General features: G+C 42.1%; 2 protein-coding genes across 4 annotated transcripts in view; both read left to right on the plus strand.

Annotated features, from left to right (window-relative positions):
• The first annotated feature begins 699 nt into the window (after positions 1-699).
• LOC147207606 (DNA-binding protein RFX7-like) lies at positions 700-18,121 on the plus strand. 2 transcript variants are annotated; one of them, XM_086107134.1, is made up of 10 exons: positions 700-740; positions 861-1,216; positions 4,548-4,581; positions 8,445-8,536; positions 8,616-8,738; positions 10,231-10,347; positions 10,749-10,833; positions 10,955-11,168; positions 12,460-12,743; positions 13,037-18,121. In XM_086107134.1, the coding sequence occupies exons 2-10, from the start codon at positions 1,083-1,085 to the stop codon at positions 16,100-16,102; spliced, it is 4,149 nt and encodes a 1,382-aa protein (XP_085963260.1). In that variant the 5' UTR covers positions 700-740; positions 861-1,082; the 3' UTR covers positions 16,103-18,121. The 2 variants fall into 2 exon arrangements, with proteins under 2 accessions (XP_085963260.1, XP_085963259.1); XM_086107133.1 differs by having other exon boundaries at positions 707-1,216.
• A 2,494-nt stretch (positions 18,122-20,615) lies between these two features.
• nedd4a (NEDD4 E3 ubiquitin protein ligase a) overlaps positions 20,616-26,511 on the plus strand; it is a 32,037-nt gene continuing 26,141 nt past the window's right edge. The window contains exons 1-4 of one of the 2 annotated variants that reach the window (XM_086106993.1): positions 20,616-20,814; positions 23,386-23,459; positions 24,367-24,445; positions 24,544-24,582. In XM_086106993.1, coding sequence (XP_085963119.1) covers positions 20,767-20,814; positions 23,386-23,459; positions 24,367-24,445; positions 24,544-24,582 — 240 coding nt within the window. In that variant the 5' untranslated portion in view covers positions 20,616-20,766. The remainder of the gene's footprint in view (positions 20,815-23,385; positions 23,460-24,366; positions 24,446-24,543; positions 24,583-26,511) is intronic. The other variant, XM_086106992.1, reaches the window with a different exon arrangement.

Here is a 26,511-nt window from a genome sequence, read left to right on the forward strand (position 1 = left end):
AAATGTTGTTAAAAGAAAAGGTGACATCGGTAAACAGGACCCTGTCCCAGCTTTTTTTTTGGGAACGTGTTCATGCCACAAAATTTTAAGTTAATGGTTATTTGCTAAAAACAATCGTTTATCAGTTTGAAAGGTAAAATCTTGTCTTTGTCGTGTATTCAATTAAACGTAGGTTGAACATCATTTGCAAATCATTATACTCTGCTTTTATTTATCCCAACTTCATTGGAATTGGTTTTGTATTCTTGCAAGTCACTGTAACATTAGCACCACTCTTTAAAAAAAGGTTAAAAGCTTAAAATGTATTGCACAAGTGAAATACAACTATCATTGCAATAGTAATATTCCTATTAGAATTAAATTAAAATATCATATAAATTACAAAAAATACATGTCTTAAATTTTCAATGACAATGTATTGTACTTTAAAGTTAAACATGTAGTGTACATGTAAACTGACTATTTTATATACACTTTTCTTTTGTCACATTTTCATACTGTATCTAGGAGTGAACTGGCCCATTTGTGCTTTTTAAAAACTAGATGTGGCTCTTGAACATAAGTGTGCTGCCCCTGCTCTCTCTGCTGCATATTCCTGTTAATTAAGTGGCATCATTACGTCGCGCTTACGTACGTCTTGTTTTCATTGCTGTGGACGTCACTGCGCATGCGCGTGTCTGACAGCTACTACGCGAGTACGCGGCACACACGCACATGCAGTCTTGGAGAACTCCCGTAAGGTGAGAAGCACCGGAGGGACGAGCTTGTTGTTCCTCACACGTCCGCTCACTGCTTGGACATTTACGTAGTGTGTCCACACAGCGACGAGTGAGTGTTTGACGTTTCTTTCCCATGAGGAGGACTCTAAAGTGCGGCGGGCTGGAGGGGCGAGATGTCGGAGGAGGGCTGCGGGCTGACGACGACGACAACAACAACAACACGGCGAGCTGTTGATGATGACGATGTGCGCTTAGCTCGGCAACGACCTCCCCTTGTTTAAAGCCGGCCAGCCCGCCCGGGCGAGTCGGCCCTTCCAGGGGCTCCTCGTCTGGTGCACCGCGGTTCAGACCGGTACTCCTGCGATGGCCGAAGAGGACGCCCAGCAGCAGCAGCAGCACGCGGACCGAGGGGCGTGTAGTTTCCAGCCCGGTCTGCTGTCCGGGCTGCAGGGCGCCGAGGCCGGGGCTCTGCAGCTCCGGATCAAGAACTCCATCTGGTGAGGGGCGCCCATGCTTGCACGTTTGGATTTAACAACTTAGATTTTACATGAGAAAATCTCACGGTCCACTACCAAACAAAATTGGCCCCAAAGGTGGACACTCGGGTGACTTGTACCTTCTGCCATTTAGTAGAATAGCATGTATTTGTTCTGCTTGCCAATACATGTTACTGGAACAGATTTTTAAAAAAAAACAACAACATTATTTGCAATAGATAAATAATGTTTTTGGGACAATTATGTGAAAATTGATCATGTCACACCTGATGATTTCTCAAAGTAGCGTTTGGGAAGCACTGCTTTTAAGCATGGTGTCCAAATGGCATGCAGGTCCATTTATATTGGGTCACTGATTAGCAAACTAAAATTAGCAACATGACAAGATTCCCCCATATTGCCTAGTGTGTTGGAACTCGCCATTTGAACCCGAGTACAATACATCAAGAGTTTTGAAAACCTGGATGACGGGTTTGCGAGAAAGTTATTTTTTCTTCGTGTGTATGTGTGTGTGTGTGTGTGTGTTAAAACAACAATAACAAAAACCTGTTGTGTGATACCACCTTTTAAAAATCTGTTTCAAAACACCTATCTGTTGTTCTACCATTTCAATTTGTCTGCTCCTCGGAACCCCCTGACAAATTCCAGTTAAAAATGACCACGAATAAGCGCGTAAGGTGCGAAATTATTTGGGGTTCTTCAAATCAACGAGTCAAAAAAACTTGACCTAAGTAGCAGAAATGGAACATTATTCATGAGAGAGGAACATTTCTTTTCAGAAAAATAGGGAACATACGCTGTGATTGGCAGGCAACCAGTTCAGTGTGTACCCCGCTTACTGCCCAAAGACAGCTGGGATAGGCTCCAGCAGGCCTGCGACCCTTGTGAGGATAAGTTGATTAGAAAATGAGTGGATGGATAAGGTAATGTACATTAGTATTGTACTTTTGCCACCATCTTGGGGCATCTCTCGAAAGAAAAAGTGGTTGAGTTTGCACGACTGGCTGTCTTATGTTGTGTTGTATTATTTTGTCATTTTATGTTAACTGTTGTTTTCAATGGCGGTGCGGGCACCCGCAGCGGCTCCTCTCTTTCCTGTGGTTGAGAGGAATGAAATTTCATCTGTGCTGTATGTTGCACATGTAGCACATTTGACAATAAAGTCGACTTGAACTATAGACACAGAACAGAATTAACCTTTTTTTTGAGGGGGGTGGATATTTATTTATTTATTAATAAATCACAGCAGATCACAGTCCGTGTCCTGAAAATAGCAGGGATTCATATGGTTGTGTTGAAACCATTAATCGAACACAAGCTACAATCCCAAAATATTTTAAAGAGGAAGTCAAGTTTTTTTTGAAAATGTGTTCTATGTGCTCCCACTATCCTAATCACGGTACAGTATTCTGATTAATATTTTGTTTGTGGAGTAGGAATTAAGCAGAAAAATCCACCAGTTTGTTTCCATCTGTCGGGGCGGCCATTTTGTCTTGTACTACCATACATATAAAGCATTCAAATGCAAAGGCCATCAACCGCCATTTAGAAAAAAAAAAAACAAGAGCCACGCCTAGCGCGGCATCGTTCGATGGTGCATCTCGTAACCTTGAAAACCAAACTACTACATAAACACCACTGAAAATAAAGGTTCGGATCGGATGAAAGTTGCTGCCCTCTCTGTTGAAAAATGGCTGAAAATGTTTGGACTAAATATTTTCTTGCAGTTGTCCGAATTTGCGCTCAAATGACATCGAAGACCTTTTTGGCACTTCAATATATTTATTCTAAAGTTACATTTGCCTCAATACACATTAATTTAGAAGATCCTTAATAAAAAGTATTACCCATAACCATAAATAAATGTTGATACAGTGAGATGAGGGACAAATATGGATGTCTTACAGCGTAAGAAGAAAGAATGAATGAGCACAATAAGGGCGTCAATGTATTTCCGGCAGGAGCCTACCCCAGCTGACCCTAGAGCCATATTACAGACCTGACAAATTGATACATAGATTGCAAAATCGTAGCGATTGTCCGTGGTTGCTGGTTTAAAGTCACATTTGGACTGAAATGACCCCTTTCTGCGATTGGCTAAACAAACTTGTGCACTGCCAGTTCATGTTTTCAAAATGTCGGAACTAGGAGTTCCATACGTCTGAAGACAAGGAAAGTTACTTGCCACTGAGCAGGTGATGGGAGCGGTGGCAGTGAGGGTTATCGTTACCCCAGGATCGAGACTGGGTTTTCACGGATCCTCAAGTACCAGTTCGTCTCTACTCTGTCGGTTGAAAGAAACAGATCGGAGGTCTCATCCAGAGTGCCTGCTAAATGTGTCCTGAAAGCAAGCTAACGAGAGATCCCTAGCTTCCTCGTAACAGCAAATTAAAGTGAACTGTTCTCGGCGCAGCTTAGGGCCACCGCGCTGACCCTTGCCGAGCCGCTGTCCTTAAATGTGACCCGCGTGTACCTTCTGTCTCGCTGTAAACAACAAGATGACCTGTCTGCAGATTAGGAATTAAACCTGGACAAGTCTGCCCACCGCCACTGTTGCAATCCCACTATGAATCAGCAAAGACAGTCCAGCAGCCGTTTATTGTCAGCCAACTATTTGCATTTTCATAACCTGTGATAGGACCAGTGGAATTTTTTTTGATGTAGAAAAAAATGGCAAGGCACCATTAAAACAACACTTACATCACTGAGTGAATATGTTTGGTGCACTGTCTCACTTGCCCCTAACGGATACGCCCGCTGGTAGGTCTTTGTTCTATAAACCCAATACACAGTGGACACTTTTAATTCAAACATAAGCCAGTGCAGGATGCTTAAAACAATTTCCGCACAGGAAATAATGGAAATAGGGTGGCACATTGAGGTAGTTAGTTTGTCTGTCTCATATTTCTGAGGTTCTGGGTTAGAATCTCAGTTATGGCCTTTCTGGGTGGCGTTTTACATGCCCTCCTGTAAAAACTTGAAAAGAAAATCAAATGAAATGAAATGTAATGTTAAGAAATCTGTTTGTTGAGACTCCTCCTTTTTTCCGAAGTTTGCAAACATTTTGTGCTATTGAACGCAAATGAACTCATTTCACATTTGAAACTAGTGTACCTTCATGTTGGGATTGTAACAGGTGAAGAGAGAATATGAACCGCCTTGTCTTTTTACATGTGACCGCTTGTGTGGTGGGCTACATGACCTGAGAGATGCTGAAGGGGAGGGTCAACTCATGCCAGACATTCCTCTGCTTTATAAATAAATCCACTAGCGCTCGTGTTACTTAGCAGCCTACGAGCGTACTAATTTTTCGATTATCTTTTCATTTCAGCAAAACTGTTCAATCAAAAGTGGACAACATTCTGGTGAGTATTCTTTCGGTTTCAAACATACTTTGTTGTTTTCATTATGTTAAAATACAACTGTAAATGACTGCCCACATAGACCGCGATCAAAATAAGGGATGCAACATGTGACTTTTGATCTAACTACTGGTGAGTTAAGGTTGGTGTTTTATTTAGTTTGGACTTTAGTGTAGAGCACAAGTGTCAAAGTCAAGGCCCTGGGGCCAGATCTGGCCCGCCACATCATTTTATGTGGCCCACGAAAGCAAATCAAGCATGTCAAAATCCATGATGCTTGCTAAAGTCTGAACCAAAATTTCAAATTGTCAGATATAATTCACAATAAGACATTATTCTTGACTTCTGATTTTAGAACTAGTTATCAATCAATTCGTTGTGTACTGTATATGTAATATGTGGAGGTGATTAAACATTTATGTGGTTTCCCCATAATTCATAACGGCCCACTAAGGCAAACCGTAACTACAATGTGGCTCGCGGCAAAAATGAGTTTGACACCCCTGGGGAGAGGGAACAGTTGGAGGAAGGGCCTTTTCTTTTCCCATGTACAAAGCAAGGTCCTTAAATGCATACAGCGCGTCCTTGATTTAGGACGGAGTTCACTTCCCACAGCTGCAACATAACCCAAATTTGTTAGGGCGGCTGTTTTGCCTCGAGTCCATTTAGCTTAATGCTAGCAAACAATGCAAAATGCTATCGCCGGGTGAATTTGTGAACAGTGAGCTGCGACGAGGCAGGTTTCACTGTACTTCACTTCGTGTCGGTGTACTGGCATGGTGTTCCAATACTTTTGTACACATTATGTATGTGTTCCAAGCCAAGAGGTGAACTGAATGCAAAGTATCCAAGTTTGAATGCTGTTCATGAGCCTCCCATGTTGCTCACAGCAAAGATAACATTTAGCAGTCATCTCATCATCCTTACTTGTCCCTTTATCCTTGAGCATCATTAGTACACAGTGCCGCACTCGGCTGAGGAGGCAACGTCAAGGGCAAGTGAGACGTAGCTGAGCGCGATGAATGAATGAAATGATGAATGAACACCAGGCGAATGTGTTCAAAACATGCCCAAAAGAGGGTGGCTTTCAGCCTTGATTTGGGGCTTTACGGTACTGCTAGGCAAAAGAATATTCTTCTCTCTCGAAAATGTGAGAAAACTTTGCCTGTTTGTATTTCCATAATACTGATCGGTGTCTATTTAGGTTACACAGATGTGATTAAACAAAGCCTTGCAACAGCAGTCCCGGAGGCCGTACGTAAGGTTACATGTTGGGTGGGTTGCACTAATCGCAGTACTGCTGCTCACCACAAGGTGATTCTACAACGAGTGGTTATTTTATTTCGTCATCTATTCAATCGAATCAAACCCTGAATTCAAATGGCATCTGTGTTTAGCTCAGTTTAGGGAAAATTTCAGCTTCGGGATGCATTTTTCAATAATGGAGAGGGGATGCCTCATCAACATAACTCATTCCTGGCAGGAGGTAGTCAAGGTTATCTTGACCGGCACTGTTACTTGCCCAGTGACAGGTTCCAAAATGGCTACAGGGGAAGAAAAAGATCTCCGCCCATGTTTTTCCATGTTACTTATTGTGTTGGGGCGGCCCGGTGCGAGTGTGAGCAATGGATGGTTGTTCGTCTCTGTGTGCCCTGCGATTGGCTGGCAAACGGTTCAGGGTGTCCTCCCTCTACTGCCCGAAGACGGCTGGGATAGGCTCCAGCATCCCCCGCGACCCTTGTGAGGATAAAGTGGATCGGAAAATGGATGGATGGATGAATTGATGGACTTATTGTGTTGAAATTTTATCTGATATGATCACCTCCAGCCATCCATTTTAGTGCTCGTACCGATTATGTGAGCTACCCCAGTTGACTTTGTGCAAAGGTTGGGGTACACGCTGGACTGGTCACCAATGAATCACAGACAAATAACCATTCACTCACATTGACTTCGCTTCATCTTTTGAACGTGAGACAGGCGTGGTAACCACTTGTCGTAGCTCAGATGTTACTTTGGGTTGGGTTCATTACCCGCCGCTACGTAGGGAAAGTATGGAAATTGTGTCTGATGGCAAGGCCAATTCACTCCTCGAGCACTGCCGAGGAGTGCTTCTTTAAGTCACAGTAAGAAAATTCTTGGTTCAAATCTTGCTTTGATTGTGTTTATTCATTTATTTATTTTTGTTCTACTTGTGCAGCGTGGATTCAGTCCAGATAATCCAGTTTACTCCCACAGTCGAAAAACTTCTATGTTCACTGAAAGACTCTTAAATCAGCCAGTGTGTTCTCAGAGCATTGAATCCACCGCAACTGGACAAGCAGGTTTCATCAGTTCATGCTCAAAAGACGAGAAAGGTCTCGTTTGAGGGCATGTGGAGGATGCATATTAGCCGTCGTTAGTATTCCATCCAGTTGTAACAATGGTCATGAAGGCCAGAAGTGGCTGTGTCGTCTGTTATTTCGGAGCCACAGTAAGTGACTGAATGGCTTTGGACGGGATGTTGAAACAGGATTAATTAGTATATGTGAGAGATGGGTGGTGTCGTAGACCTCCCCCTCTGTTCAGAGATGGTTCTTCAACCTTGACTAATCTTTCCAAGCATCTGTCTTTACTGTCTCAAGTATGTACTTTTTGGTCCTTAAAAAATGCTTTTTCGTTTTGACGTGGAGGAAGACAGCCGAGTCTCGGCCTAAAGAGTTAGACTATTTCAAAAATGTGCAGTGGCTGCTTGGCTTCTCCCAATATATACATCAGTTCATACACAAGTTAGTTTTTCTGGGGTGTAGGGTGTTCGGATTTTGAGGTGTACCGCAGCCTTTGACCCAAGCTAAGTCTAAAGTGTATCGAATGTTGTATCGGTCAACTTGCTTCTGAGTGAAGTGTGATCGGTTTTCTGTCTGTTTCGCACTTTACACACCAAAAATCCCTGCCAGTTTTTTCCCCAACATTTTACCGGATGGTAACAAATTATATTAACATAGTCGGTAAACTGAAGTCCCTATTTCACCAGTGCTTTATCCGGTCTGTTCATACTTTTGCTTCTTTTGCTTGGTATGACACCGCTGTGACAGACAAAAGGAGCATTGCCCACAATGTCAAAATGGCTGCAGATTTATGGGTGTCCCACAGACTCCCTTGTCTTGAAAAAGCAGGTCTTCCGAAATGCTAAAGACTCATATAGCAATTTTCTACGAATGACATCCTTTTCACCACTGTTTTGAGGTCCTTCCCAAAGATTTTAATTCCCCTTAAACTCATTCAATGCCGAGAACACTTTTTTCAACTTTTCTTAAGAATCCAGGCATTCAATCCCAGGTATTTCTTTATGCATTTAGATTTTTTTTTTCATGTGGTAAGGTAAAGCCGGTTCTGAATATGTCTGGCACTGAATGGGTTTTAAACAGGACGCCTCGTACCAGAGACTGCTTTGTCCCGAGACCAAGAAAATTGCTCGATGTGTCGTATGACAAAACAGCTGAACTGTGACGGGTGTGTCCGACTTTTGAATATGGTGACTTTTTAGGTTTTACACCCTCTGCAAGACAACTTTCCCTTTTGTGACAAAGAACTGAACTAAACACCACGGTGTAATTATGCCATTATGCGTACGTTAGCGGTATGAACGTGCACTTCAAACACAGAAACATTCCACTTCGGTGTGCTCGCAAATCTCGACTCTGTCATTATACCGCCAATTTACTGGGAAGCCGGTGTGATTGACAGATGATCAGCCCATAGTGTCAGCAAAGATACGGATGGGTGGATTGATGCATGCGGGGAAATACACAACCTTTGCTCTTTGTGGAAGACGGTGTTTTCTGATCAAAATAACATTTTCTTTTTCCACTTTGCTACTTCCACAGCAAGATGTTGAAAAGTTCACAGACATCGAAAAACTCTACCTGTACCTCAAGTTGCCTTCGGGTCCCATCAGCAGCGGCAGCAGTGAGAAAAGGTAAACAGTAATACAAGTGGCGGTTGGTGCAGAATGCGTACTCTATTTTTTTTTTTAATGAGTGATTGCATTCTCTCAGTGATCAGAGCGCTGTGTCATCAAGCCGCATGCAGCAGATGCATGCGTTCAACTGGATCCGCAATCATTTGGAGGAGTACCCAGAGACCTCGCTCCCAAAACAGGAAGTTTACGATGAATACAAGTAAGTGCTTTCAAATGTTTTCCTTGATAAGAGTCAAGGTGTTATCGTTACTGGCCACAGAAGTTCATTACAACCGCCAACATGAACATCAGAGTCCTCCAAATTGCTGCCCGGCTGAAGCGCCATTATAAATAGACGCCGCAGCCCTGAGAATCGTAGAGCAGCATGTGCTGGTAATATTAGAATGGAAAGTCTGAGACAGCCATTCTCTGGCAGTGTTACATAACTGTCTTTCGGAGTTCACTAAATTCAGCCCCCCCCCACACACACCAGATCTATTGGCGCCTTTGAGGTGGACAGGTGAAAAGGCTCGAAGGATCACTATGTACACCACTCCTAAACATAAGCCGTTTTCATCCCCATTTCATTTTTATTTAATAATACTGTCACGCCTCTCAACATGACGGTTCCCTTTCGACAGCCAGATTTTATTTATTTTTCATCTAATCTATATTGCCGATGATGCCTTCTCTCACCAGATATTTCAGTGATTATTTTTCCACAGCGACTGTTAACGACAAACTTGCATCGCGCTAAGCGAGAGCCAGGAGGAAAGAGTGTGTAAGACAGAGAATGTCAAAACTTTGGCATCGTTTCATCATTCATACAAAAAAAGCTAAAGCGCAATATCACTGTTGCTAATGCTGCATATTCCGGAAAAGTGGGAAGACAAATTTGTCCCGCTCGGGTTGGACCAGATGCGACATCAAAACATTCGAGGCGAATGTAAACAACAACGATGGTTGATCCGGATAAATTGTTTTTTGTTTTATTCCTAAAATCACATTTTGATCACCAGCAAGCCTGCTTTCATAACTAGTTTTTGTGTATATATAGTAGGGCGGCCTGGTGGCCAAGTGGTTAGTGCGTCGACGTCACAGTGCAGAGGAATCGGGTTCAATTCCAGCTCCGGCCTCCCTGTGTGGAGTTTGCATGTTCTCCCTGGGCCTGTGTGGGTTTTCTCCAGGTACGCCGGCTTCCTCCCACATTCCAAAAACATGCATGGCAGGCTGATTGGGCACTCTAAATTGTCCCTATGTCTGAGTGTGAGCGTGGATGGTTGTTTGTCTCTGTGTGCGCTGCGATTGGGCTGGCAACCGGTTCAGGGTGTCCCCCGTCTACTGCCGGAAGACAGCTGGGAGTGGTGTGCGAGTCGTTCTTGTTGAGAAATGATCACTGCAAAGCTTGGAGACATCGATTTTGCCTTGATTTTTTTTTTAACCGCGTTATTCAATGAATCGTTTCAGCACTAATACATCATGGCAGGAATGTGTATATCTTGTGGATTCGATCTTGTGAGTGAGATACTGTAGTCACAAACTGCTGAAAGCAACCCCATTGTGTGCATAATATGCTGTAATTAAATCCTGTCTTATTAAGAACATTTTGCTTCATGGATTTATTGTTGTTGAAAAGGAGACAAGTCCTAATTAATCAATTTAGTGTACACTGGCTACCTTTCTTCCAACTCTCATTTTCTTTTTTTCTTCAGAAGCTTCTGTGACAATCTCAACTACCATCCACTCAGTGCTGCAGACTTTGGCAAAATGATGAAAAATGTCTTCCCCAACATGAAGGCACGTCGACTGGGCATGAGAGGGAAATCAAAATATCCTTTACTGGAATGGACTGTCTCTACTCACTGGCCATCTGCTCTAACAGTTCATAAGCTCTCTAAATATAGACGTGAAATGAAATAAATTCCCCCCTCTCAAGCAGGGGCATAATACACAAGTGTTGGAGAGGTTCGCTGTGATCTTGACCTTCAGGACGCATAACTCTTTTTGGGGGGCTTGTTGTCCTTCTTTTGACATCTATCGTGAAAAACATTAGGTTCATGACCTTCACTCACCTAGGGTGCTAAAATGTTATTACAGTAAACCACATTTTAAGATTTTTTTCGACATGTAATAATGCACAGTTTACTTGTACTTTATATATTGACAGTGTTATCAATGCTTAACAAAATCTGTTGCAATTTTACACATATTTATCTTAACACCGCATTACATATTGCTATAGTGGGCTGAGGAAGAGGCCCTTTGTTCACTTTCCATGTTTACCAAGCCTGGAGCTACACAAAACCGGAGAAGGAGTGAGCCCATTTTCATCTTTCTTTCTTACAATTCAGAATCAATCTTTGGGTCCTGAAGGATTTTTTCATCGGTCTCGGACTGAGACACTGAGATTTAAGCACATATTTGATTGTGTTTCAGCTGCAGTGTGATGGACTAGATTCCGCAGCCCACCTCGGCAGCATGAAGGAGGAGGTTCGCTTCGCCGCTTGTGATTTGGTGTGTGAGTGGGCTCAAAAGGTGTTGAAACGGCCGTTTGAGGCAGTGGAAGAGTTGGCTCGCTTCCTGATGGACAGCCACTACATCAGCAACAAGTCCCTGGCAGCTCTCACCATTATGACGGACGCGGCAACAGGTGTGTAGCCGGGTGGCACCTCATGCACACTTACAGCGACATCTGGTGGCAGTGGCTTGGTATTGCGCTAATTGAGTTGTAACTGGGAGCAGCCATAACTTACTTGTTCTACAACTGGAGATGTAATGATATCCAAACGTCACGTTACGAAATCACAATATGAACCTCACCATACGGTAACTATCACGATATTGTGGGGAAGTCGGTGATATAAAAAAAAAAAGCTCACAATATTGTATAAAGACTCACAATATTGTTAAAAAAACTCACATTGAAAAAAAAAGCAGAGTATTATGTTTTTATACATAACAGCTGTGACAAAGAAATTGTCACAGATTGGCCAATCATTTTACTGGCAATTGTTCATTTGACTCAGTGGCACAAAGAATCATGTTCTATGGAGTTCACAATGCTGTGTTCGGCTGATAACACTGACTATTGAGGCACTCAGTGATGCACACACATATTGTAAATAAGTCAGTTTGTGGAGGAACTCAAATGTGTGATGTTCCCCTTCATCTGGCTATTAGTGGCCAAAACCTGCCTAATTCAAATTATACTGGAGTAATAAACTCACCACCAGATGGTGCTGGAACAGCATAAAAGGAACTGAAGTGGTGCTTTTCATGTCTTGACATGACGCAGATGACATTGTGGCAATTATAGTATCACGATATTGCTATTTTTGTTACATTCCTATCTACTACGTTGCTAAAGTTGCCTTACTAGTGTGCCGAAATGTCATACAGTAGTGGGAAAAAAATTACTTTTAAAGCACAATCATTCTACTGGTGTGCCCTACAGTGCTTGTACAAGGATGCTAAATTATCTTTTGAAGCTTAAACTGGATGTGAACCCACAGTGTTAGGATTTTGAATATTCAGTATCCTGACATTATACAATGCTACTAGTTGACATCTAGTGCTTCACTAGTAGTACTAGTAGCTTGTGAAGGTCAAGTAGTACACAGTTGCGCCTCATTGTTAAACTGTCATCTTACCAGTATGCCAAAGTTGACTAATGAGTGCGCAGCAATATCAAGACAGATGAACAAAGATACATTATCGTAGCAGGTGAATAATAATTTTCAGACCACAAGTGAAATGGGATCCTTTTCTACAGCAGAACTGATGATGTCTCACGACACTACTCACTAATGTGCTGAGGCACAAGTAATTACTAGGGTACATTTTTGCATGATATTTAATTTGGAAAGAGACCGCATTCTGGTGCTATTACTCCGGAAATGATACTTTTAATTCATGCTACTGTATTTATTCATTTATTTCAGAAGTTAAGCCTCTGCAGGCAGTTTCAGCTTTTGTGTCCACCACCGACGCACACTGCTTCCAGCCTCAACCGACAACTCTGTCATCTCCAACTGTCGATGCCAAGCAACAGCTCCAGAGGAAGATCCAGAGGAAGCAACAAGAACAAAAGCTGCACTCACCTTTACCCGGAGAGGCTCTGATCAAGGCGGTGGATGACAGCAGCAGGCAATGTGGTAGTCCGGTCTCTCCTTCACCTCAGCCAACCATCGGCATTGTGGTTGCTGCCGTCCCAAGACCCGTCACGGTGAGAAACAAGAGGGAGGGTTCATTATTCATTTTCTATTTAACCTACGTACACGTGAAGAAAATACATGAGAATAATAAATATTTAACAGAAGGAAACAGATGAAACTGCAGTACTACTGACATGAAACATGAATACCAGTAGTAGGGACAAACGATTTTCAAAAATAGTCCAATTTAGATTTGTTTTCTTTTTCCTCAAAATTGCAATTGCGATTTAATTTTTTTTTTCCCTAAGGTCCTCTTCTCATGTATTTTTTTTAACAAGCACCTTATGACTTTGTTTGTCTGCAGACACAGCAAAGCGGCCAGCTGATGTCTGCCAGTCCAGTGGGAACCGGGGAGGGCAAACTACTGCCCATAAACTTCCAAGTGGTGACCCAGCCAGTTCAGCCACTGATACAAACCCCCAAGAGCTCCCAAAATATTCTGTCGAGTCCAGTGGGGGAACGCACAGCTCGGCAGCGCTATCCTCAAATCCTTCCCAAGCCAGCGACCACCACTGCTATCGCCCTGTGTTCGCCGTCCACCATGATCATTGCCAGCAACCCCATCAAGACCGTGATGACCACGTGTCACGTCAGCCCTGTGAGTCTGGTCAAGATGACGGCCATCTCACTCGCAGCCTACGGCGGCAATGCCACGACTTCAGTTACAAACACCACTTTGAGGCCAGCATCTGCAGGCATCAGCAGCTGTACCATGTCAGACGACACCCTGAGATCCCGTCAGGATATGAGGAGTAGCTCTGCCCTCCCCATTCTGGCCCCGATGACGAGACCTCAGCAAGTTGACGCCCATGATATCGATGTCGAAATGGAGGTTGAGGGTATACACAAGAACAGAGAAAACCAAAATGCGAACAGTGTAATGATGACACACAGGGCTGCTAGCGTGCCCATACCTCAAACTAAAAGCTTCCACGCCATGAAGGAAACTTCCACCTCGAATTATGATGCAAATATCCCCGTGAGCACCAACCCCACAGCAGTCACTGAAGCTGGCCTTAGCATTGACAACAACACAACTAATACAAGCTCTCTGCACTTAGCTCCCTTCTGTCAGAATATGAGACCTACCTCAGCATGCAACCCCAACAGAGTATCTTCATTTGGGGAAGCAATCTGTGCGACGAAGAGCTTCCGGAAGCGCTCAGGCCTCAGTCCCGTCCCCTCTCCTATCAAGAGGGCTTTTCTGTCCCCTCATCCAGAAGAGGGCACTGCTGGCGTTGGATACGGCAATCGAAGACCTGAGAGTGCGCCGGTCGCCCGGGAGATGGAGGTGAAAATGAACTCTCTCCTGCCCGGTCAAGTCCATACACTTGGCAATGCCTCTTTCAGAGCCAGCGGCTTCTTCTCCGTTGCCAAAACACAGAGCTCAATGCAGAGGAAAAACACCTGCAATCTTATGGAAACGTGTACCAGTGTCGGTCACCCAATAATGCAGCAACCAGAGGAGCACATGATGTCCGACGTGCATTCCATACCGAATACTTCAAATTTGTCAGCCAGTCAACAACATGTTCAGACCTACGCTCACGTGAACCCTGTTTCTGGACCTTTGGATTTTTTGGATCAAGCATCGACGTCAAGCCAACTCCCTATACAGACAGAAATAGGGTACTTCCCATTTGAGGATGATGTCACTCAGGACAGCATTGTGGAAGAGCTGGTCCAGATGGAAGAACAGATGAAACTGAACAATAAACAACAGTTTGGACACGGCGTCACGCCGCAAGGGCAGCAGGCTGTGATGCCACACAACATGATGTCCACCAATCAGACTGTGAACACTTTTTACCATGCCGCCAACAGCAGCGGCGTCAGCAATCTAGTCCAAACACCAACGCCCACGCCTACGGCAGAAATGACAGGTGCTCAAGGTTTGACCGGAGAGAGCCCCTGCTCGCGGATCACCCCTATAACGCCAGTCGACAGCGCCCTCGGAAGCAGTCGACACACTCCCGTCGGTACTCCTCTCTCCAACTGCAGCAGCACTGTCCCTCCCAGCCCCGTGGAGTGCAGGAATCCCTTTGCATTTACACCCATCAACTCGAGCATGACTAGTTTCCACGACAGCAGCACGGTCTCCAGCAGCCCCGTCAAGCCCATGCAGAGGCCAACAGCCACCCACCCGGATAAGACCCGGCTGGACTGGATGAATAATAGCTACAACAGCAACAGTGGGATCTTCAATAAATCAAACAGTGACGTGGGAATCTTGCCCGGCTATCAAGGCCTCATAGATGACCACTTTCAAAAGCCTCACGCCTTCGCCGTCCCTCACGCAAGGCACCACGACGGCCATTTTGGCCGTTTGACTCCCATTTCCCCTGTGCAGCAGCAGGTAGCCAGCATGGCGAGCGCGACCAAGCAGGAGGGCTTCGCCGTGCCTGCTCCTCTGGATAACAAAGCCAGCAGCTTCCCCGCGAGTGGATCTTTTCGATGTCGCAGTGTTAGCCCCGCCATACACCAGAGGAACTTGGTGGGGAGCACAGGAACTAGTGGCCTTCACAGTATCCACCACACGCAGTGTGTCTCCCCGTTTAACTCTGTGGTAACGCCTGAGGTGTTAAACATTTTAGCCAACAACCAGGGAAATCTCGCGGTGAGCAGCGTGGCTCAAAGGAGTCGCTCCGTGCCCCTCAACATCATGATGCAGACGGAGGTTCGACCATTGCCGGGCCAGCAATGCAGCGGCAAAAATATCGCTGATGTTCTTCTGACTAAGCTGGATGGGGACCATGACAATGTGCGAGGTATGGGCATGAAAAATGTGCCTTCGAGCTACACGGCGCGTATGAATCTCACTCAGATCCTCGAGTCTGAGAACTTCAGCCCAATCCATTTGGACTCCACCAGCACACTCATGTCACAAAGGCCAAATTACCTCAATAATGAACAAATGTTTTTCTCTGCAAGTGATAGCCGAGCACAGTCGGCCTCTGGGGGGCGGCAGCAGCAGCAGCAGCAGCAGGCCCAGTCCACACAGCAACCTTTAAGTTCACAGCGACAGCAGTTGGGTTTCAGTGGCCCCTTTAAAGACGTCCAACCAGACAACAGCCTGACTACCAGCAATGCGCTGGTGCAACAGGTGTCGGAGCTAGCGGCGGGCGGGGCCGATTTTCCATGTGAACTCAGAATGACCTCGGATCTGTCCAGTAGCATCAATGACCTTAATACACTGGATGCAAATCTTCTCTTTGACCCCAGTCGTCAGCAAGGGCAATATCAAAGTGCAGCTCCGGAAGAGTTTCCCGAACAGGCACTTTTTCAGCAAATCGCCAGTGACACGACACATTCTGGTGGACTTGAGTGGCTTGAGAGCAAAGATCACACAACTGTCGGGCTGATGGGATGAATGTGGAGCCTTTTAAAATCATGTTGAATCCGTGGTGACCGTCAGCGGTTTAATGTTTTCCCACTTTGAAAGCAAACAGGACGCTATCCGGTTTGTCCAGTTTAATTAAGTGCCCACCTGAGCTGAAATAATGCTGCAGCCCTTTTATCAAAATGCTGGTCATTTCTTTTCATGTCATATTTTTGCTGTAACAGCATTTGGGACACCTGCAAAAGCTGGGGATGAAATTCTTACCTTTTTAATGTTTTTCCATCTATTTTATACCAAAAAAAATATTCAATTCAATTAAAAATGTTTTGTATTTTCTGTACATAATTGAAACATTGCTAAATTGGCAGAATATATTCTACATCGCTGACAAGAGTTATCTAGTAAAGTCCCAAGAAATTATGCTCGCCACTGGACTTGATAATAATGACGTGCCCGTGATGTTGTGCAATGTGGATTCGCTTTCCAACTCACATGTGAGCTTTTAAACAAATAATGTGATGGAACTTGAAGAGATGCCACGTGGGCATGAGGAAATTGGAGCACTTTGTACAGAATATTCAGTAAACATTACATCTAATAAGATTCATTACTTTGTGTGTATAGAAGGTTTAACACCGTGTGTACTTTTTATACCAGGAGGGGTGGGGTAACTGTTTCTCAGAGGCCTTTTATAAAAAAAAAACCAATTAAAAAAAACATTTTTATCATTGTGTCGTACGATAATTTGCGTGTTAAAATTGCAATTCAATTCCTTTGAGGTTGAAATGATATGGCAAGCCTGGATGAAATGCTCACATCCGGTCCATGTAAAAGTTCCGTCGGTTTCCCCACCCCTGATTTGTTCAATCTTACATGTAAAGGTGTGTATCACAAATGGAGTAAATGCAAGTTAACCAGTTAGAAGAAACAATAACTGGATGTCGTGGTTCATTGTCCAATACGTATGCACATTTAAATCACGACACATAGGTCGGTTGCCTGTGAACTCTCAAATGTCCATGAACTCACTCCTTCAGGCCAAAGAGATGCTAGTTCGGCCATTTTCAAATCAGCGTTCGGTTGAAGCCATAATGCACTTGGAAATGGAATCAAAGCAAAATTCAAGTTTCCTGAACCACTATGTCAACATGTTCACATCATGTGTAACTTGTCATGTGCAAATTAAACTACTGTATATTATGCAATTAGATGATCGACGGATGAGTATGATTGAGGCAGTCGTTATGATCGTCATGCTGCACAGACAATCTGTAAAATATGTGCTTCTCCGACCAAAATTCATTGTGCTTTTTCTCTGAGAGTCCTGAACTGAAAGAGTCCAAAGGCCTTATGTGCATATCAAAGATCCATTTTGAAACGTAACTTGCACTAACATCTTGTCATCACTGCTGTCTTGAATGGTGGACATAATTGCCGCGGTTTTCAAGGGCTTCAAACAAGCGATGCTGTACGTGGAAGACTTTGCGGGGAAACATGTTAGCACTGTCAAAACGAGCGGTTAAAGTGAGCGTTGCTAATTTCTTTATGATTTCCCCTCGTTCACAGTAGGCGTGTTGGTCATTTTATTTATTGTACAGTTAGGAGGCAATGTGTTGTTGTCAAAACCATGTAACCTTGCACATCTTATGTTGTTTCGAAGTATCCGGCAAAGTGCATAATATTAGCACGGATACGGTTGAATTGTTATTAGTTCTACTTTGTTAGGATAACTTTCATGGTATCATGCTGTACAAGTAGAGAAGTACAGTTCTAAACTTGTGTTCATTGTAGTTTTCAACCCTAAATCTGTACTGTTTTTTTTTCCTTGTCGAGCTTTTGCGTGTCTATTGTTTAAGAATACTCAATTTGGTTTGCACTGATATTTATTTATGTTCTTAAGACTTTACTGCTCCTCTTGTACGTGATTCAGTTATGTTGCAGGTGAACAGCAATATAATTTATGTGCTTTTTAAAGGAGAAGTGCTTGGTTTTTAAAGCGTGTTTTGTTTTTTTAAAATATTTGAATAAACCATTTTCAGTACACCAAAATTGGCATTGACTAAATGTCTGCAAATCACAAAGATGCGCTACGAATACCACGAGTAGTACAAGGGCTCATTTAACATTAAAAACCCCAAATACAACAAAACTTATGACAATGAAGCTTGCATACACCCTGTTTATGCATTTAAAAAAAGACTTTTCAACTCCACTTTTTAACTCATTCAATCCCAGCCATTTTCACTGGAACATCCCCCTCAATCCCAGCATTTTACTGTATTTTGACTGATATTGCAAGGCCCACAGAATATTTGGTTCTAATGCTATATAAACATGGAGCCGAACAAAAAGTTTGGACTCTCTTCTTTCAGCAGAAAAAAAATGTGTTTCTATCTTTTTCCATTCTTCAGCAATCGGCATTACAAAATGGCTAAGTTTCATGAAAATGCCGATTCCTGGTCAAAAAACGGAGAAAAGAGCTTTTTGTAAAAGCATACATTTCAAGCATGTGAGGCACCACTGCCACCTACTGGTCTTTTTTTTACATGATTTACAATGCAAACGGCTTATTCTCATTCACAGATTGCATCAGACCCTCCTCTATGACGCAAAAAAAAGACTTCGACGCACAAGTACGTCCTTGGTAGGCGGGGCCTAATTTTAAAAAGACATACAAGTACGTCTTGTGGAATGAAAGAGTTAAGTACAGTTCAGTTGTATTTAACTTTCAAGAGCAATACACTTATTTGCATTGTATTATTTAACTTTTTGAATGCTTAATTGCAATATATTTGTAATTGAATCAAAACTATTTTCCCCCTGTATTTAAGCCATATGTTATGCATAATGCTACGGTGGCTAACAATAACATACATTTTAGTAATAAAACCTTGGTCTTGTTTTTGACGAACACTTAGGATCGTTGCTATATTTTAATGTGGATCACTAGAGTACTACTTAGAGAACTAAGTCTTTATTAGAAGTGTAAAATGTTTAAGTGCTTGGTTGGACAAAAGTATCAAGACACACATACCAATACATTTTGAACAAATGTGTATTTAAAACTTTCGTGAGTGAGGAATATGCTTTTTGGTCCCCAATTCACAAACCAAAGTACCTTTAAATCGTCACAGGTGTTTTCCACTACTATGACTCACAGACACTCCATTAGACAACCTTCAGGTGTAACTAGTGGCATAAATAATGAATGTGTTTTGTTCCACTTAGTTAGGCAGGACAGCCTAACTAAATGGAACCTGATGTTTTAACCTTAGTCACAGTTTCCATTCACTTCACTTAACTGTAATTAACCTACACATTGTATTAACTCCTCTCAGGCAGTGCCAAAATTCTAAAATACTGTTTTGCAAAGGCAGAAATTGTGAATGGATGGCATTTTCTGTGTGAAAATGTGGCTGGCCATTGGTCACGGCTGGTAAGAAATGGATAGACAATTCTGTTTATGTACATATTTTGCACAGTTAATTCGACAAACTATAGTCAGTTTTGTAAAATGGACTCTCACGCAAAATAGACAACATATATTTGATTGGCCTTCCTTGTATTTCACATCAGCATACCTTTTGAGTAGAAGATAAATACTAAGTGGTGAATCTCAGCTTGTCTCGTCGATTATGATGGCAAGAAATGCCCAAGCGTTGAAAGCAGGACATGTTTTGGTCAAGTCCAGTCAAGTCAGCTTTTATTGTCAAGTCAGCTTTTATTGTCAAATATGTTCTACGTGTAACATATAGCACAGATGAAATTACTTTCCTCTCTCAACCACGGTGCAAACATGTACTGCATTGAACACACACAGTATGGAACAATGTATGTGTTGCAGTAGGTAGGAGAAAGTGTGTTGTTATTAATGTTAAAATGCCACTGATGTTCACCTTGGCCATGCTGCGAGTCAGCATTGCTGATGGTGCGAATCTGCCGTTTAGCATATGCCAACAAGTGTTATGACACTAATAGTAACAACACAGAGCAGTCTCGTAGCGTTTGTTATTCTTTGATGAATGCAGTTGTTATTAGGTTCCGGAAAGCATTTTTTAACAGCTATGGCTGTTGTGAAAGCGCTTCATTAATAGAAATAGATTGTACTGTATTGTGTAAAAAGCTTGTTTTCTCCGCTTTTTGGTCAGAAACAGGTGGGTGGGGCAAAACCAAATCATATTCTACAAAAGCTAGAAAACAAACTTCTTTTCTGGTTAAAGTATTTCTTTTGGTACGTTCCGTGCATATATTGCCACAAAAGACAGTAGTCTGTGGGTCTCCAAAGATCAGCTAAAATGCTCGAGAACTGGCCGTGAATGTGTTAAAGACATTTTGTACTTTTAATGACGTAAGGGCGTAATTACTGCTCAAACGTATACTGTACTATATAAGCATGTGCATACGGAGGGTTATACAAACTCGAGCAAATTGGCTTGTGGATATCGGGTTAAGGTTGAAGATGTTGAGGGTGTTTTTCTCAAGTATAAGGAGGAGAAGGCGGAGGAGGAGGAGTAGGCTGTGAAGGCGGGAGGTCGGGAGGGATGGAACGAGGGATCGAGGGAGTGACCGCCATGTCGCACTTCCTCGCGTAAACATACGGAGGAAATCATCTCAACAGTCGCAACTGCGAACTGTGCGCGAGTCAGTATAAGTGCCATTTTCTCTTCTCCTGCGAGGCGAAAGTTTGGAATATAATGGCCGCACTTTCGTCAGAGATCCGAGGACTTTGGAGCGACGAGGAGGTAAAAGAAAGTCTCTCAACAGATTTTGGCGGCGGTGAACGTCGACTTGCCTCACTTTACGTGACAACTCCTCCTTTTAGCTAGCTTGCTACCGAGGAACTGGTTAACGTCTCGACAATTAGCTAATTAGCGCCAACACCGAAGCTACTGTTTGCGTTTCACTTGTTCCAACTGACTACTTGTCGTCAAGTCTGCTTAAAAAGTTGACGGGACTGTTGTTTTTTTAAAAGAAAGGTTTTGCAGTGTTTCGGACTCAAGATTTATTCATCTCTAGAAGACTTCCTGTTTTGAGGCAACCCATCGTCATGTCTTTCTTGTCAGTCATTGCGAAATCTTGTACACGTCATCGGCATGTGACGTCAAAAGAAACTTTCACCGAAGGTTACGTGATGAAAATCACAGGTTGTTTTCGGAAACACTGATGCTCTACTCCCAATTCACCGTACAGTACCGGATTGGGATTTTTATACAGTGAACGGCAAGTATTGTGACAAAGTAAGGACTAGTACAGAAGGGGGTACAGAAGTACACAGTAGACAAATACAGAAGGGAGTACAGAAATAAAAAGTTGTCACAAAAGAAATACTCAAGTTTAAATACCTAAAAAAACTACTTAGGTGCAATATTGTAGTGTACTTTGCCTTCCACCGCTGCTCGTAATACCGTACCATTAAGCACACCTGTAGAATGGCGATGGTGCACTAGGAAGAGTCGTATTAGTAATGTTATCTAATGCTTGTACAACTTTTGGCCTACGAGCATGCAGTGAGACTTTACTCGTAAATTACTGTGCTGCACAAATAACGTTAGTTTGCCCAACTCGTGGGCAAGTGTCACACGCTAGCAGCCTCGTCCTGCACCAAAATTACCACTTTTTTTGCCTCAGTGGTATTTGTAGTTTTATTAGTATCCCATAATAGTCCTACTTGTGTGCAGAAATATCACACGGTAATAGAGGACAGTACTGGAGGGGAAAAAACATTAGTGAGCAAAATTGTCATGCAAAGTGAGGATAAAGAGCATACTAATAGAAGGACCTTATGATGGACATCAATATGTCAAATGAATTCTCAATCCTTGATACATGATCAAACTGTTAAGGCTCATGTCAGATTCTGAGTGTCCTCACAACATAGGGTTTACTTAAGTAAATATGGTCATCTTTTTATCGTCCCATCTCTACTGAGGAGCAATGCCGAAGCAGTTAGGAATATTTGGGGGGGAATCAGGTGAGGCTTTTCGATCTCCCTATCTCATGGAGGCGTCTACTCAAGATGACGTTACATCATTGCTGCACGTAGTATCACACCTGTCCAAAACCTGCGATCATAACAAGGTATGTGATGTAGTATGTTGTGAAAAAAATCACATTATCTTTATATCAAAATACATCACATCATTAAATGGAGATTTATGACACAAATAAAACTGGCCCAGGTTTGTTACTTCTATTTTCGCACGCATGTTTTTTTTAAGCATAATTAATTAACCCAGTCTGTATAACTATGGTCACACATTATCCACTCATAAATAATGGAAAACATGTCATTTAATAAAACACACAAGTTCCTAGTCACCTGACCTTTGAAACCGCCAAAGAGCCTCATTTAAGGGGCTCGTAAACTATGTCCATGTTTGGACTTCCTGAATGGAGCGGTCCACACCTCGCTTGCCGCCTCTCTTCTGCGGTCGGTGTGAGTGAATGTGTGTCAATGTATGCATCAAAATATCGTATAACTGAGTGCGCATCCTCGGTCTCACTACAAAAACTGTCACGGATGTGGGAATAGTCAGGTGTCCTCTTTTTAGATTAAAGTGGAGTGGAAATGAAGGAATGAGTGAAGAAATGTAGTGTGTGCATAGTGCTCATGCGCGCAATTGAGAGGCAACATTGCTTGTGATGATGCATCGGTTGGATATATGCAACCGAGCCGTTCAGACTGAAGTCCGATTGCAAAAAAATCCAATACGTATCCAATCTCGGCCCACATATGAAAATGACACAGGTCGGATTTGAAGAAAGAAAAAAATTGACCAGCTGTTCAGGAATCTCCTGAAATTATCGGTAGCCACAACTCTTCTGCCTGTTATACATTTGATATGCAGTACAAAATGAGCACTGTACAGTGCACTATATAGTTGTAGGGAGTGATGAATCAATTACAGTACTATACCTCCGACTTTTGATTCCACCCAATAGCATGTCGAAAAAAGTAAGCTTGCGTGCATCTTGTTAAATGGAATTTTATATAATTGTAAAGAACATTCTACAGTACCATTTTGTGTCAAATCTTACCTACTCGGCATCCATTGCAGCCTCGTCATCCTGGAAGAGGGGGTTCTCCAATTTGCGGCCCCTTCTCAAGGTCTCAAGTTTTCCCCCAGATGTTTTTATTTTATTTTATTTTTTTAAGTTCTTCCTTGCCCTTCTTGGGGTTAAGGTCAGGGAATGTTGTGAATACTTGTCAACTGTAGGCATGTGAAGCCTTTTGAGACTGTTTTGGTGATTAAGGGCTGTATAAATAAATGTGACTTGGCTTGATAATCTCATTCTTTTATTGTTGATTTTAGAGTGAATCCAGAGTCCTTAAAATCGAGGTCATTGCTGGGATCGGACTCGCTAAAAAAGATATCCTTGGGGCAAGGTAAGTCAAATATTTGAGGAACCACAACGACTATAATCAATGTCATTATTATTATTATTATATTGTGATCTTAAATTGTATTCAGTGCCACAAAAATATCAGGATGAACTTTACTGTTCCCTTTGGGAAAAAATGTCATCAGTGAAGCAGCTCTAACCACTGCCATTCCGCACACAATAATTTTATACATCAGAATTTGTCTCATCGCATTACAACATTCGGTAATGAGAATGCATTCATGACTATCTGTGAATTTTAAAGACTGTATTTGTTCTCCATAACCTCATTGAGACGGAAAAAGAAATTCTGAGTTACAAAAAGTATATTCAAATTTGCAATATCGTCCTGCAACTTTTTTTTTTTTAAACATCTGTTTATTTTTCTTGAAGCTCTCTGACCTTTGAAATGTTCTTGGTTTCTCTGGGAGCTATGAAGGTTAATATGTAACGGTTCTATTAGTTACCAGCCACATTTAGTTCTGCTAAAAAAAGCAGTTTTCTAATAATTACATTTAGTATTTGAATTGGTGTATTTTATCAAAAGAATTTAAAAAAGAATTGCTAGCATAATTCTTCCCAGAGTTATGGACATGAATTGGTAAAATTGCAGTGTGCCTCCAGCCTGCTAATGCATTACTAATGCACTGGTCTAAGACTAATGGGCAATATGAGACTGAATGTGGTTTTAATGTGCGTTACATTGACCCAAATTATTATGAAATAACCATTACAGTCCATTTTGTGTGCAGTAAAAAATAGCTGAACCATTAACCATTATATTAATGTTACTTTGGTCACATCCCTTTCACGGAGGACCACTAATGCAATACATACTTAGACACAACTGTCCTCTGCAGATCAATGTTGACTTCATGTCCACATTTCAATATATTTTGTTTCTTTTACAGTGACCCGTACACAAGACTGTCTCTCTACGATCCATGCAGCGGGGAAATAGCAACTCACCAAACGAAAACAATTAAAAAGGTGACAGAGCGCACGCATATTTTGCAGTTCTAATGCATGTGTTAATGGATGTACTCATGTGTTTGTTTGTTTTTTTGCTCATCTCCCATTACCTGAAGTCGCTGGATCCAAAATGGAACGAGGAATTCTATTTTCGAGTAAGTATATATTGAATTGCAACACACGAACATACTATCCATCTACTGATTATCGAAGCACAGATTGATGGGTAATGTCATTCACATTTCGTTCAGTTGTCAACATGTTGCACGCGTCATTTTTTTGCAGCGTCACTGTATTGCAGATTTTTATATCCTGCATACTTTTTTTTTTTATTACGGATTTTTGACTGCATTGTAGGATTTCGCAGTGATTATTTTCTACATTAAATGTTACCAAAGAGCAAAAAAATGTGAGCCAGGTGGAAAGACTACCGGTACATAAAAGACAGAATATCATTTCACACTTACGAGAAGAACCTCAAGTGGCAAGTGCCTATTGCAAAGTGCAATTGGCTGAAGTTGCACAACCGCACATTTACAGTAAAGTAAACATAATCAGTTAATTTAATATAGCCTACCGCTGCTAGTTAAAACAAATTGTAAGCCCTCAAATGGCGGTCAAGGATAGACGCAGCTGCCTGTGGACTATAAGATAAGATAAGATAAGAAAACATGTATTAAGATAAGATAAGATAAGATATCCTTTATTTGTCCCACACTGGGGAAATTTACAGCCTCCAGCAGCAAGAATGTAGGCAGAAAGAAGAAAGAAGAAAAAAAAACAAACAAACACCGTTCAATTAAGTGCAATATAAATACAAAATGGATAAATCGCAGTGCTATTTACAGTTGTTTTCCACATCATTTAATTATTATTAATATTATTGTTGCTATTTTTATTTTTATTTTTATTTAGTCTCTCAATGGAGAAATTCCCAATTCACAGCAGCAAAGTTATGAAAGGAAGAAGTAGAACAACAAAATATAGGAGCTGCTGGAAAGGCAGCCACTCTCGCGGCACCATTTTGAAGTCAAAATAACAAAACAAAGGTAACAAAATGAACACGCGGACCTATTACATCTGAATGCCCTTGACCACACCAGATGCGCTCTCTCAACACAGAGAAGTTAACTGTTTAGTCAACTAACAGCCAGTAAAGCCTACACTCTCGTTCACTGACTCAACATCCCTAAAGGCCCAATTGAATGACGCAAACACTGGCACTTACTTCATGAGAGAAAAAAAGATTAGCACCCCATGCACACATTTTTTTTCATGCTCTTAGTGAGCACTTATGGAGAGGCTTATTGTTGTGATATTTTCAGAGGCTGGAGTGGGTTGAAGTAGAGATGTCCAGATACATTTTGGTGCCGATTGAGTGCAGTTTTTCGAATATTATAAGTGATGTAGATTCAGTGATTTAGATTTATGTCCCATCAAGTGAATGGGGGGGCGGGAGGGAGGTGTGTCCATATTGAACAGCCAAAAGAGGCATTAAAGCATGAGTTAGTCATTTATTGATTTTGCCAAAACAACTGATTATGCAACAATCTGGTCATCATCATTAAGTTCTTTATTTGATGCACAATTCCACAAGATGGCTAACTTGCTCAAACGTATCGGTGCTTGTCATGCTCTGTGACAGACTGTTGTTTTCTGGCTTTTGAACATGTCGGGGTTTAACAATCAAGAAGTTGTCACTCGTTCTTATCATCCGGAGCTCTTTCCACTCAATATCTGATGGGCGTAGGTCACTTACCCAGGCTTGTCACAATAACACGTTTGATATATTTCATGATAAACGATAATATCGTTGATGTTGTTGGGGTTTTTTTATATTGTGATCGACCATCTTGAATCGAGTATATCCTTTTCAAGAGCAAAGAACGTTTTACTCTCAAAAACATTCAACTTGGGCATTGAAATGTAGAACAATAAATAAAATAATAAAGCGGGCTCAGGCTCAGTTCACAAACTTGCGCTTCAGCAAATATTAAACATTTGGCACAAAGGTATTCAGAGTCACGAGTACTTTAACAGGCAATCAAGTTACGAGTTGGTTTACAATAAATGCCAAGTAACAA

The sequence above is a fragment of the Hippocampus guttulatus genome, chromosome 3 (genome assembly GCF_054856545.1).
Source record: "Hippocampus guttulatus isolate MCC_2025c chromosome 3, RoL_Hgut_1.0, whole genome shotgun sequence".
Lineage (NCBI taxonomy): Eukaryota > Metazoa > Chordata > Actinopteri > Syngnathiformes > Syngnathidae > Hippocampus > Hippocampus guttulatus.

Bases quoted from the DNA above. Each gene is read 5' to 3' on its own strand.
- LOC147207606 (XM_086107134.1), top strand. From the start codon at position 1,083: ATGGCCGAAGAGGACGCCCAGCAGCAGCAGCAGCACGCGGACCGAGGG. The intron at 8,537-8,615 runs GTAAACAGTAAT...GCATTCTCTCAG, and splicing joins AGCGGCAGCAGTGAGAAAAG to TGATCAGAGCGCTGTGTCAT. The intron at 10,834-10,954 runs GTGAGCCCATTT...ATTGTGTTTCAG, and splicing joins TACACAAAACCGGAGAAGGA to CTGCAGTGTGATGGACTAGA.